Source organism: Stegastes partitus, unplaced genomic scaffold (assembly GCF_000690725.1).
Source record: "Stegastes partitus isolate 25-593 unplaced genomic scaffold, Stegastes_partitus-1.0.2 Scaffold2042, whole genome shotgun sequence".
Classification (NCBI taxonomy): Eukaryota; Metazoa; Chordata; class Actinopteri; family Pomacentridae; genus Stegastes; species Stegastes partitus.
In genome coordinates this window covers 29932-44341 of record NW_007579773.1, presented here as the reverse complement: position 1 = coordinate 44341, position 14410 = coordinate 29932, and the positions used below count along the sequence as shown (strand labels likewise).

Genomic DNA, 14410 nt, shown 5'->3' with positions numbered 1-14410 from the left:
GTTCTCCAAAATGGCTTCAAACTGGTCCCCAGAGACTCAAAAACTGTCGCTTCATGTGTCTTTGCGTAAACCTCTCTGATTGGATTCTACATGAACAGATGTTGAACAGAAGGAGCCGTTTTATACGAGCAGATGTGAAAAACACAAAATAAAATGTTGAGTTTGTCCTCTTAGAAAGCTTCACATGAAAGAAGGAGAATGAAACTCACCGATCTGCAAACACTCCAGCTCCACTGATTGTCCAGCGCCGTCTAAGATGGCCTTGGAGACGCCTGAACAGAACCACACAGTGAACGTCTGCTGTCACACAGAACCAGGACGACACCAGAACCAGCTAGTGTTCAGCCTCTAGTCATGGATGTAACGGCTAAACAATGAGAGCATGTTCAGAAGCTGTTCAGTCGCACATCCTGAGTGAAACTTCAATGATTCATCCTGAACTCCTGCTTCTGAAGTATCAGGATTTCTTATTTACGACTTTCACGTTGGCTCCTGTTCCCTAAATCTGTCGGCAGGTTGTTGACTTTAGAAAGAAAAAATCTCCAAAATGACGCCAAAGAGTCACAAAACAACACAAACAAGAGAAATGTGGAACAAAACCAGAAGAACCCAAAACGACAAAAAACAAAACACAAAAATGTCAAAACGAGACGCAAAACTGTAGAATTAAGATGTTGAACAATAACAACACAAAACTGTCAAAACAAGAATGAGACATTAACCAACAAAAGTCATACACAAAATGAACTCAACAGGAAGGAAAAACTCACCTGCTTTCAGCGTGAAGTCCTGATTGGACGAGTTGACGATGACATCACTGGCCTCCTTGGTGATGTCACCAGACGACACCTCAAGGGTCAGCTGACCCACCTGCATCCGATACACACCGAGGGACGGCGACAACACGGGGCTGATGGATGCTGACACACACACACACACACACACACAGGTTACCGTCACGTTGTGTCTCAGATCATTGATTGAACTCGTTTCTCTAAAATCAATCAATCATCAATTAAAGTCACAGTTTAAATTCTCATTTCTGTCTTAAATCAATAAAAGTCAACGTTGAGTCTGAATGAATCAAATAAAGTCATAAATGAATTAATCAGTTCTGATTAAACGCTCAGAGAGGCGCCCCCTGCTGGACAGACTGTCGTCCTGCATCAGGAAGTAAACGACCGGCTCACCTGCCGAGGGCTGTGATTGGCTGACGGCTCGACCAGCAGGTGGCTCGGCGGCTTCCTTCTTCGGACCAGACGGAGCTTTAAACTCTCTGCTGAAACACTGACGACCACTTTATGTTAATACAGGAGCAGATGTAGTAATAATAATAACAACAACAACAACAACAACAACAATCATAAAGAGTTCAACTGCAGCTGTTGGTATTTATTTAAAATATTTTATTTCTATTTCAACTCTAAAGAACAAAATCTGCCTGTTGGTGTGTTTAAAGGAACATTACCTTTAAATAATAATAATAATAATAATAATAATAATAATAATAATAATAATAATGGATCAATACTAAATCACCAAACACACACAAAACACACATAAATACAACAATAGATCTCAGACTAACAAGGTGGAACAGAGTCACTGGGTGAACTGCCAAAGCAAAAGCTCTTATTTGATTGGCTCAGACACCTGGACACACCTGGACACACCTGGACACACCTGGACACACCTGGACACACCTGGCGTATGAACCAATCAGACACTAACCTCCAGGGTGGGGCTGTCGGAGGGGTGAACGACGACGGCCACCTCCTTCAGGTGTTGGGGCGTCCTGGTGCGGCTGAACAAGCGGATCTCGCCCAGCAGGACTCTGGACACCACGTCTCTGGGGAAGCCCAGGTTTCCGGTTCCGACGGCCGGGAAGGACAACGACGCCATGCGAAGCTTCTCCGCCTCGTCCAGACAGAACCTGACGATGGACACCAGCTCCTGAAGCACAGACACCAACAGAAGCACAATAACTACTAGCAGCAACGTACACAGGAGACCAGAGAGTTCTGGTTCGGTTCAGCTCATGTTCCTTCACTGAGGTTCATGTTTCTCTGCAGCTCTGTGGAACCAGAACAACAACTCAGAGACGTCTTCTGTCAGCAGGACTCGGTTGGTTTTCTTTTCTTATTTTACTAAACATGTATAAAACGTGGAACCAACGTTTCCTCAGATGTTAAAACTCTGGACAGAAACGTTTGTGTAACCACACCTCTGCATCACATGTCCTTTATTTCATTTTATGGTCGTTTTGCATCACGTTCTGGTTGTTTTGTGTGTTTTTTGCCACATTGCGGTTGTTTGTTTGACTGTTGCGGCCGTCCGAGGCTCACGGTGGTGGTGTTTGGTGACGGCTTCTAAACGGTGAACTGTCTTAATTAAAATCAGCTCAGTGTAAAGTGAAAACGTTTCTGACAATCTCATGGAAACGAATATATCGACAGAAAAATCCAGCCACTAATCAGAGGTTTAGTCATTAATTAATTTACTGCATTTTTATCAAATAGCAACATTTGACACAGGAAGTAAAGTTTTTCAGTTCAAATACGTTCTGGTTTTACGACAAACAACCAACATGTTGATTATTCTTCTGTGTTTATCTGCGTTTTTCATCCGTCTGCTGCGTTCACTGATCAGCGCAACTCAAAGTTAGTTACAGCGATTATAGCCAACGTTTTAAGACTTGGTTTGGTTTGACAACAAGCCCACAGCTCGTCATCGTTTAAACTTTCTCGTGCGCTGACGTTACTCATCCTGAGCATCTTCTTCACGGCTACAAACCAACTTTAGATGCATTAGCGCCACCTGGCGGCCGGAGCGTGTCATCAGTGTTACATCAGAAAGGCGACATTACATGCGCTTTTTGTTTCACGTGTCGTTTCTTCTGTAATTAATTAATCGAAATGAGGCCGTTAAAGTGGCAGCCCTGATTCAACACAGGATTACGGCTGAGTTAGGCTGGACTTCTAAGTGTTTCACAGCAGCTGCAGATTCTCAGAACAAACCTTCTAATGGACCGACTCGTCTCCTCACTCTGCTGTCAGCTGCTCTGAACGTCTTCACACTAAGTAGTTTGAAAGCATCGACACCGAGCTGCTCTGAAGCGTCTCACCTCCTCTGCCAGTCCGCCTCTGTTGTCCCAAGGAGGACAAACGGTGTGAAAGACTTTCCGGCACATGAGACCGAAGCCGTCGGTGACGACCACGTCGCCGTGCTGCAGCGTCGCGGCGGAGGCTTCGGAGAGAACGGCCACCTGCAGCCGTTGTCCGGCCGCCTCCAGGATGGCTTTGGAAACGGCTCCCTGCTTCAGGTTCTTGTTCTCTGAGATGGTGTTGACGATGACGTCGGTCTGAAACACAAAGTGAGGACGGACTGATGAGGTCAGCCACGTCTGGAGGCCTCAGATTTACCTGCTGCTTCAGGAAACTGTGAGAAAAAACTATCAAATCGTCTAAAAAGGTTCATTAAAATGTGAAAAAACTGAGTGAAAAATAATCAATAAAGCCACAAAATATTACACAAAAGCTTCAATCGTAAATTAAATATGCAGAATTACTACAAATCCCAAAAAATTAATTAATTATCCCAAAATATTAATACAACATCTGAAAAATGTAAAATGAATATTTAAAAATATTTAACACATGAGAAAAATATTACTAAAACATTTTTTAAAGAAATGTTGGAAAATCTTACTGCAGTGTTTTGTTTTTTTTAAATGCAAAAAAATATGCAGAAAAAGAAAAATATTTGTAAAATGTTCTGGAATGTTATTAGAATTTCAGAAAAATATGAATAACATGTGTAAGAAATAATCCTACAAACATCCCAAAGGCTTTAATAAGATGTGAAAAATATGTAGAAGATCAAACTCGAGCCCAAAATATAAAGACATTCAGAAACATGTTAATAAAAAGTGCACAAAATTATACAACATCCAATCAGAATGCCTTAAAAATAACTAAATGTCAAAACATATTTACAAAATATCTGAAAAAAGAAATCTCATGTATATCTTTAAATACCCACATTTTCAATAAAACTTGACCTGAATAAAAAGATAACTGAATATTGAGCCTTTAAAGGTAAAGTTGACTTCCAAATAAAATGATTCAGACAATCTGGACAATCTTCATTAAAACACAGACTATGACGATGTGATCCAGGCTGAGTTTAGCTTTAATCCAGGTTTAATGAATGATGTGATCTAAACCTAAAGCAGCATCCTGTATCCTGGTGGGGATTTCAAAGGCAGAGTTGGGTTCTCACCTTCTGCTGCTCGATGTTCCCCACACAGAGAACCACCTTCAGGCCCTCGGCAGTGATCTGCTCCGTTCTCCTGCAGACGACAAATGCAGCTTCATGAGCAAACGGTGAACGCAGTGTCAAAAATATCCAAAAATATCCAAAAATATCCAAAAATATCCAAAAATATCCCCACAAAATCATCAAAACTATCTGCAAAACATCAAAAATGTTTTTAAAAAATACAACAACAAAAATACTAAAAGTAAAATGTAGAAAATCTTTTATAAAAACATTGATTTTAAACAAAATGATCAGGAAACTTTTTTCTTTTTAAAATAAACTCATGAAAAATTTCCTGCGTTTTGTCACGTTCTCTTTATACAACAAAAAAGTCCAAATGATTAAAAATGTAATCAGACAGTAAAAACATTAAGAAATAAAAACTTTCAGATGAACCTTCAACAAACAACCAACAAACAACCAACAAATAATCCAAAACTAACCTGAACATTTTTATAAGTCACCATGATCCCTCTATTCTTTCATTTAAAGATTCACCAAAAACAGAAATTCTGAGCTTTTAGGTTGAACTGCAGGCGGTGTGAAAACCAGAGGATTGAGTCGGTTTTAATGAAAACTGTCACAACGAGACACAAAATGACAAAAAAATACACAAAATGACGAAAACAAAAGAAAGACGGACACAAAGGGACACGAGATGACAAGACAAGACAAAACCTGAGAGAATCGAGGCAAAATAACACAAACGAGACACTAAATGACAAAAGGAAGACGAGGAAAATCCAACCCACTGGAAAATAAATGGCAGCGTTTCCACAGAGCAGAAGAAAGCTCAGAAACTGGTCAGAGGTTCAGAGGGTTGAAACACTGACTGAGAAGCAGAAATGTAGACGAAGCAGAGGATGATGAAGATGCTCACGTTTCTCTCCCTCCAGGCCGGCTGTGTCCTCCCCGGCTCTGACCTCCTCTGTTGCCCTGAAATCCAGCTCCTCTTCCTCCTGCTTCACCAGACCAACCTCCTCGACCTCCTCCTCGACCTCGACCTCGACCTCGCTGGGCGCCGCTGAGGAGTCAAGGAGCAACTTGGTGAATGAACCGATGCAGAAACAGAAATGTAAACAGGAAGCATGAAGGTTTTAGCAGCTGTTAGCGTGGCAGCTAGCTGACTGAGAACATGCTGTGTCCAGTCTGAGCTCTGAGTCTTTACTGTCATTAGTTTATGTGGCTCAGCAGCTGGTGGTGGTAGGCCTGGATATGCAAGACTACCTTTGGACAGCAACAGGCTAGCACCTTCCCCTTGCTTCCAGTTTCTATGCTACGCTAAGCTAAGCAGCTGCTGAAGACTGTTTATTTTACCCAGAAGCCCTGGTGCCTCTGCCGGCGGCCGGCGGTGGGACGGTCATGGTCGGTTCCAGGTCGATGAACTCGGTGTTGACAGCTGCAGCCATGACTCTGACGGTGTCTTCCTTGTTGTCCACCAGGTGAACCTCGGTCAGTGACCGCGGACCTTGCGGACTGTCGCAGTATTCCCGCACCGCCTGAGCGATGGTCTCGGCACAGAGCTGGACCGGGAATCCGAACACCCCCGAGCTGATGGCCGGCAGGGCGACGGAGGAGCAGTTCACTGCCTCCGCTTGTCTCAGACTTTCTTTAACTGCCGTCTTCAGACGCGACACCGAAGTCTTCCTGTCGAAGTCGGAGAACCGCGGACCGACAGCATGCACGATGTGCTTGCAGGACAGGTTATACGCACCCGTTACCATGGCGTCGCCCGGACGCAGAGGTCCGTTTTTAGCCACGTAGTCGTCGCTGGTCTTCTGCAGCTCTGGTCCTGCAGCCTGAAGCAGAGCCAAAGCCAAGCCGCCGATGTGCTTCAAGTCCTCGTTGGCTGCGTTGACCACAGCGTCGACGCTGAAGCTACAGATGTCTGCCTTGCTGACAGAAACCAGAACTCTGCCGGTGGTCTTCACTTTGCAGTAACAAACATTGTTTTCTCCCTCATAGTTTTCTTCCTCGTCTTCGTCCTGGACCTCTGGGCGAAGCACCACCACACAGCTGAACTCTGTCATGATGGTCGACAGGAACCAGCCTCCCGAAGACTGGAAATACTTCTTGGCTCCAGGCTTGTCCACGGTTAGGGTGTCAGTGCAGAGAGCACTCGCCAGCTCCTGAAAGTAGGATCTGGCTTTCTGGACGTGAAGACGAGCCCCAGCGAGGATGATTCTCGGCCTCTCCGGATCAAAGCGGACTGCCACGTTGTTATCTCTGGAGATACTGGACCAATCCTGTGTTTTCTTCTTGTTGATGAACTGAACAACAGCGCAGGATTCAACGCGAACCGCTTCTTGAACTCTTGAGTAGTTTGTAATGAACTCCTTCAGACTGCGGCTCACCTCTCTGACGGGACTCACAAAGCCGGCAACCATCACTTTGTCTGAGTTGGTCTGAATGGCCACAGTTTTCTTCTTGGAGGAGCTGTAGGTGTCCAGCAGCTGCTGCTTCAGGTCCATCCAGCCGGAAAGCTGCATCACCTCTTGGTCCTCCACATCCAGAATCTGCTGGGCCAAAACCGCCTTCATCTTACTCTCTGCATCAGCGAGGATTCTGTCGGAACTTCCCAGCAGGAAAAGCCCTTTGTTGTCGACGGTGTAGATGGCGCTGATGCCCTGGGACGTGAACAGGTCCTGGGACATGTCTGTGTGATCTACTGTCCCGAGGAAGTTCAGAAGACAAGGATGGATGTTCAGCTGTTTTTTGCACATGTTCATGTTCCTCTCCAGGATCCAGGCCTTGGTCTCGAAAACCTCCGCAGGGAGTCCAGCGATGGTCAGCTGCTGGGTGGCGTCATCATAGGAGAGGTTCATGTCCGGGGAGATGTCCTGGGCGGCTCTGTTCAGCCCCTCCTGCTTCAGGATGTAGAACATGGCCGGAGACAGAGGCATGACCTCAGAGACGCCGTTCGTCTGCCGTTCAATGACACTCATGGCTTTCAGAACAATGTTCTCCACAGAAGCCCTGATTTGTTTCATATCGTCAGCTCGGCCGGCGACCGTCAGAACCCCCCTGGAAGCATCCAGCACCGGGACGCCGTCTTCTCTCAGGACCGAACGGACGTCTTTCTCTGCAATCTTCCACGCAGGCCCATTGGCCTGACACTCGAAGGCCGAGTACTGGGACATCAGGCGGCGGAAGGCGTCCAGGGCGCTACGTTGCCAGCCGTCGACGTGATTCGCTGTCAGACCGGCCTGTCTCAGAAAGCTGGGCAGAGGGCTGAGCTTCACGTCGGGTTGGTCCAAGTCCACGCTGCAGAAATGTGGACGCATCTGATCGCTGATGCTTTGGAACAGCTTCTTCATCTGGAGGAACTTCCAGACAACGGGGTGAACGCTCTCAGTGAAGGACTCGGGCAACTTCCACGCCGGTCGCTCTTCGCCGTACAAGGCGGTTCCCAGCGACTGGTAGAACGGGTACACCTTGACAGGGATGGAGCGGATCAGACAGTCTTCTTTGATGCAGATGTTCTGCACAGCTGCAGCAGGAAACAGAGAAACAGAGGTGAGCTGAGTGGACTTCAGATGATGCCGTGTTCTTTTATGTTTCTATAAAGCCATACACGACTCTCAGAACAATAGTGGTTCTTAAAGGGTTCTTCATAGCACCAACTCTTTATTTAGGGAACTGTTCTTTGCATAAAAAAAAAAACCCAATTATTGTTTGTTATGTGCGTGATGACCGGTCCGTAGAACGTTGTCTTGCTTGGAACCGGTCCGTGTCTGAAACAGGTTGGAGCTGCTGTTTCTAATAGAGTCACTTCGTGGTAATGTCGAGAAACTAGAGCTGTAGTTTTTCATAATCTAATACTGTACATTATTTTCTAAAGTAATCAATAACTAATTGGTCTATAAACTGTAAGTTCCCATAGATATTCCCAAGCTGTTACCGTTTATTATGTGGTTCTGCTGAATGTTAAATATAAACAGGAATTTACTCATAAAAGCTCTTTAACTCTTTTTAGAAAACCTTTTTACAAATGTCAGGATGTTTTTTTATTTCTATTTTTCAAGTGTTACTGAAGCTGCTCTGAAGACGCTCCGATGTCCACATGCTTTTAAATAATCGTTGTATTTAGACTTTTGGTTTTAGTTAGAATTCACTTTGACTCGTCAGACATCGGCAGTAAATCAAAGTAAAAACCTTTGTGGTCGCTGAAAGTGACGACAGCAGCTTGTTCCTCAGGAATCATCACGACGTCGTCCGGCAGAGCGAAGTTCTTCTCAAAGTACATCTCCAGCAGGTCTGCGAGGAACCAGAAACACAGAGATATGGATTCTACTGGACATGACCTGATGAAGCTGACCATCCTGGATGTGACCAGCAGGTGTCAGGAGAGCTGAAGAGTCACTGCTTCACATGTTTCATAAAACTGTTTAAAATGATCCTTCATCACATCCATCCAACTGGACCAGAAAAACTGAAATAAATCCAACTGTCAGATAAAGGTTTTTGCTCATTTTTAAAGTATTTTTTCATTTTATTGTGCCTATGTGTTGAAATACCAGCCGAATGATGCCACACTTTCAAAAAAGATTTGTTTTATACGTGTAATATAAAAAAAAATAAGGTAGAAAATTAACAAAACTTAGAAATGGGACGTTTCAGAAAATGTACATGATGCATTTTATTGCTGTACCTGATTATTAAATACTACAAATAGACACATGAGAATTTTAAATTCTTGTTGTTTTGATAAACTTTAAATGAAATGCTTCGTAGTTTGTCTGACGGAGCTGATATGAATGAAATCATAAAGCTCAATAAATGTATATTTCCATGTATATAATGGAGCATTATTATAAACTGAAATGTCAGATTTTGTCTCTTATCTTAAGGTTTTACAAATCGTGGACTCCTGCAGGGAAGAGGTGAGAAAAAGGAACAAACTGGAGTAAACCTTCAACATTAAACGGGTTCTTTCAGGTCTGAACACCACAGACGTGATGAGATCGAGAATAAGAGCAGATCAGGATGTGGGTCGAAGCAAAAGGCAGGACTGAAGAGAAACAAGCTCAGACGTCAGAGCTGTGTTGATGTGAAACACCAAGAACCAAAGAGTCCGAGGAGCCGCTCACCTTTGACCGCCGTCGGAGGAAGATTCTCCACCCGGACGCTGGTCGCCGCCTCCAGCCGTCGAGCCGTGAGTCCGTGTTTCTGCAGCTTGGCGCTGGTTCTGCTCACGGCCAGGAACCGGTCTGCGTCTGAGGAGCGCCACAGATCACAGTAATGATCACAATAATGAGCACAGATCATTCCTCTCAGCAGACAACCAGAGGGACAGAAAACAACATCTAGAAAAATCTAGATTCAAAGAAGCTCCACATTACTGAGAACAATAAAGATTTATTTTCATGCCTTGTGCTTCCTGCTGTAACCTGGAAATCGATCTGCTGGTTTTAAAGAACGTCAACGAGACCAGAAGGCTTCTGGAAGAACTCAAGGAACCTTGTGAAGGTTCCTCAGCAGAACATTCTGAGTTTAAAGAGGATGAGGAACCACTGCGGCAGAGCTTCATCAACTCTGAACTCTTTCATATTATTATAGATAATTAGCTAAAACAGATAATAGTCGTCTAAACCTAGCGGATGATTGGCTAAAACCACTAAACAGGTAAAGGTGATGTATTAGCTGATCACTCTTCACTACTTCTAGGCAGCTGTTGTTGCCTGTAGCTTAGCTTAAAATTATTATACTTCAGAAAAATCACCTTACTGTGCAAATAAAGCACCAGAGCTTATAAAAAAAAAAGAAAACACAAAGAATTATGGGAAACTGTTTCTCCAGTTAAAAACTCAGGCAGAGCTTCCGGAGCAGCGAGGAGACGACGAGGCAGACCGAGAGGAAAATCAAACACGAAACGTCCACAAACGCGACACAAAAAGAGAAAGACGAGACAGAAAACGACAAAAAGGAGACACAAAGTGAACACAGAAATACAAAACTGTGTCCCAAAGACGCATAAACCGACAAAAACAAGACACGAAACGACAAGTGCAAGAGATAATGAGACACATAATGACAGAAGTAAGATATTAAATGACAAAAACTAGACGAAACAACACAAAGGAGACAAAAAAACAACAATATAGACAAAAAAGGACAAAAACAAGAACAAAGACGGACACAGAGTGACTAAAAACTGTCCCTGTGATGCATAAAACGACCAAAACGAGATGCTAGATGACAAAACAAGATAGAAAACAACATAAAGGGGACACAAAGAGAGGAGCATCCAACCTACCGGATCAGTACAATAAACGCAGCATGGCTCAGAACCAGTGACCAGAGCAACAATAAAGAGACACAAAGTGAACACAAAGACACAAAACTGTCCCCAAGATGGAGAAAGTGATCAAAACAAGACGACAGAAACGAGACACGACCGTCCTGAAGACACTCAGAGGAACACAGAGTCTGTTTGTAATGGAACCAACGGAACCAACGGAACCACAGACCGTAGATTTAGACATCTGAACCCAGAGGTGTGTGTTTGCGTCGATGCTTCGTACCTGCAGGGCTGCTGAAGGACACCACGGCTCTGCTGGACTCCAGGATCACCTCCAGGCTGTAGCTGCTGTCGTCCAGACCCGACACGTTCTCCACCAGCATGGACAGCAGGTCCCTGGACATCCTGTCAGGGACGTTCTCCAGAACCACGGCGGCGCTCCGACGGTCTGACGGGACGACAAAAGCCTGCTTCACCTTCCATCAGTCTTCAAAGTAAAACTACATCCACTCAATCGTCTCTGCTGATCTGGACTGATTCTGAAATGTGCATCTGACACGAGAAGTCAGTTCATGAGGAGAGAAAAAGCTCGTACTTTTACGTTTACTCATTAACTGATGTATTTCAGACATTCCACAACATAATAAAGCAAAAAAAAGAAAAGAAAACACATAAAAATTAAAAATAAAACCCCCAAAACCTTAAAATAATGTCTGAAAACATGAAGGATGAAGTTTAATTTACTAACTTTTACCTGCTGCATCTCATATTTTACGTATTTTACCTTCACTGTTTCACATCAGTAGACTTTTGTGCACATTTTCTTAAATGGTTTAACATTTGTGCTCATTTTTGAGATCATCGCTGAGTTTAAAGCTGATAAAAATCGACTTGTTTCAATCAAAACTGTCACAAATGGACATAAAACGACAAAAAACCGACACAAAGTGGCCTGAAAAAGACACAAAGGGACTAAAAACTTCCCAAAAGACGCATAAAACGACCAAAACGAGAGTAAACTTACTAAAATCAAAAATCAAAAATGTCATCAGAGGGTAAATGATTGTTTCCTTTGTTCTCAGATTCACTGAACCAGTAAACTTCTAAGTTTTTGTTCTGGAAAACGTTGTTGGACTCAAAGTTGTGAGTCCAGTTTGTTGTGCTCAGATCATCCGATGACTACAGGTGTGTATTTCAGGTTTTTAATTTGTTAGAAAAACTTTCTAAGATCTGTGTAACTGCACAAAACAGGAACTCTATTTGGGTTTAATGGAGCCCAGAACAGAAAGTGATCACGACCAGAAAACGTTTGATCAATCTGAAGGAAGACTTTTTTATTTTGTTTTTATTTGTCTGGAAGCTCCAGAAAAACAACCAACAGAACTTTTATTGAGGACGTTTTGGTCAAATAACAGTAAATTATGATTAAAGCTTTTTAAATCGTGTTTTATTTTGCATCTTTTGGTTTATCTGACAGGAAACGTGCACATTAAGAACCTCATTAATCACATCAGTTCTCACATTGATGTCTAGTGTTTCTGTGATTCTTGTTGTGTTATCTGTGATCTCTACAGTCCCGTGTTGCTGTCATGTGTCTGCTCTGTGTCCTCTGACGCATTAAATCAACTGAATGAAGGAGTCAAAGCTGCAGTGGTTAGAGTCATGTTAAAGCAGATCCTGGGCTCTGGCTGGTTTTTACCGTCGTCGCTGGAAGACGAAGCTCCGTCTTCAGCTCCACCTTCTGACTTCAGAGTGTTTGATTCTGTCGCTGAGCCTGAGGACGAAGAGAGTCGGGTTTAGGTCCAGTTTAGATTTACTGATCCTCACTCAGGAAAACAATAAAAAACAGGAAATCAGACGCGAGTGTGTTTAAAAAAACATCACAGAACTCTGTTTGTTTCCATAAATGGAGGAAATCTCTTTCTCCAGAACCTCCTCAGAACATCTGGTTCTGTATCAGCTTCATCTACTGACCAGAGTTCTACCTTCAGACTGTGAATGTTCCAGAGGTCCAGGTCCTTGAAGTCCACAGAGGAGGGTCCAGATTGATCACCTTAATGGATTTTTTCCATCATTTCTGAGCCTCAGAACTTCATCAGTACAGCAGATAGACACATGACATTTAGGAGGAAGAACACATCTGGGTTCTGCTAGAACCTGACTGCAGATCAGTTCTACATCCATCCAGGTGTCTCAGTCTGAACACTGGACCTGGTTCTGTTCATTATTACTGTCACCATCTTTGAGCATCAGTATTATGGGATGGATCATAGTGTGAACAGTTTAACGTCTATGACACAGAGTCATAGAAACAATCATTGGTACCCTGGATGTGGTTCTGGTTCTGATCATTCACCAGAGTGTATTCTGGGTAAACTGTCCAGGCTCATATGTGTGATGGTGGTTGGTCAGAACCAGTTTTAGACGATGGAAGGACCGTTTTACCTCCAGAACCCACCAGGACCATCTGTAGGCAGGATTCATTGTGAGTAAACACTACTTTATAATAAAACTTTCTGTAGCTCTGAAAGTGTTTATAGGATGAAGGTAGAACTTGGTTTTTTAGAGGTTTACGTCTGGAGCTGAGTGACACCGACACACTGCTGGACAACAGGTCAGATGTCAAACATCAGCAGATTCCTGTACATCAAGTCAGTAGAACCCGAGAAGCTCCACAGAGGAGCAGAGTTTACCTGAACCGCCGCCGCCGCCGCCGTCCGTTGGGTCCTGAGGAGAGAAAATAGAATAAACAAAAAATCACGAGAACATCGTGAAAAGGTTTCATATTTTAATTTAGCTGAGACTCATTACAGGTAAAGGGAAATGTGTCAGGCTTCAATCAATCAATCAATCAATCAATCAATCAATCAATCAATCAATCAATCAATCAATCAATCAATCAATCAATCAAGTAACAGTTTCTCTGACAGATCAAGAGTCCTCCTGAGTCATTTGGCTTCTATGGGAAGTAAACGATGGCAGCAAACAGTCTGAGAGGAACCTCCACATAGTTATGTACAGATACATGTCTCCTGGTCAGTCCCATAATAATAATAATGTATATGTGCTATAAAATAAACGGTGGTTCTGTTGGACCGCTGCTCGTCATGTGGAGGCCACGAGCTGAAACCTGCACAATCAGAACCACCAGTTGCTGCTGCTGCTGCTGAGCTCAAGTGTTTTGGGAAACAAGAAGCACTTTTGAATAAAATGTGCAAAGAAACACAAAATGAGGACGTTTGTGTGGCGTGAGGCCGACGGAAACCCGACCCACAGACTCAACAGAACCGAGCTGTTGACCCGTTCCAGACTGAACGTCTCTGGTGACCTGGACCACTTTGTTCTGTTGGTGTAAAGTTAAACACGAACACGCAGAACGATGACTCAGCTCGAGGACAGACTCCGATCAGCTGATTTTATGGCCTCGTAAACCTGAAGAACACGTTGTCATGTGACGGAGGAGCCGCACCCAAACCGGCGACCGGCTGAGAGCTCACCTGCTGCTCACGGCTCACCTGCTGCTCACGGCTCACCTGCTGCTCACGGCTCACCTGCTGCTCACGGCTCACCTGCTGCTCACGGCACCGTCCAGAACAAACCTGATGTACTGATGTTTGGCTGAGATGTTTCTATTTTTATCACAAGACACACCTGTGAAGCCACTTCAACAATCTGATATCTCCACAAATAAAACTCTGGTGGCAACTCAGACAGTTTGATCGGATCAGAACGACTGAACGGATCCAGCATTTAGTATCTATTCAGTGAAATCAGCCTCGTCTGTTGTTACACGTCCACATGAAGCAGCTTGTAGCTCTGCACATCCAGAACCAACATCCAGAACCAACA

General features: G+C 43.9%; 1 protein-coding gene across 1 annotated transcript in view; it reads right to left on the bottom strand.

Moving 5' to 3' along the window:
* LOC103373664 (poly [ADP-ribose] polymerase 14-like) overlaps positions 1-14410 on the bottom strand; it is a 29447-nt gene that overhangs the window by 11954 nt on the left and 3083 nt on the right. Inside the window, exons 3-15 of the mRNA XM_008303619.1 lie at positions 13255-13288; positions 12261-12335; positions 10845-11009; positions 9411-9536; positions 8476-8577; positions 5638-7810; positions 5201-5344; positions 4282-4351; positions 3125-3361; positions 1732-1953; positions 1191-1287; positions 771-920; positions 182-272 (exon numbers count right to left, since the gene is read on the bottom strand). Coding sequence (XP_008301841.1) covers positions 182-272; positions 771-920; positions 1191-1287; positions 1732-1953; positions 3125-3361; positions 4282-4351; positions 5201-5344; positions 5638-7810; positions 8476-8577; positions 9411-9536; positions 10845-11009; positions 12261-12335; positions 13255-13288 — 3686 coding nt within the window. The remainder of the gene's footprint in view (positions 1-181; positions 273-770; positions 921-1190; positions 1288-1731; positions 1954-3124; positions 3362-4281; positions 4352-5200; positions 5345-5637; positions 7811-8475; positions 8578-9410; positions 9537-10844; positions 11010-12260; positions 12336-13254; positions 13289-14410) is intronic.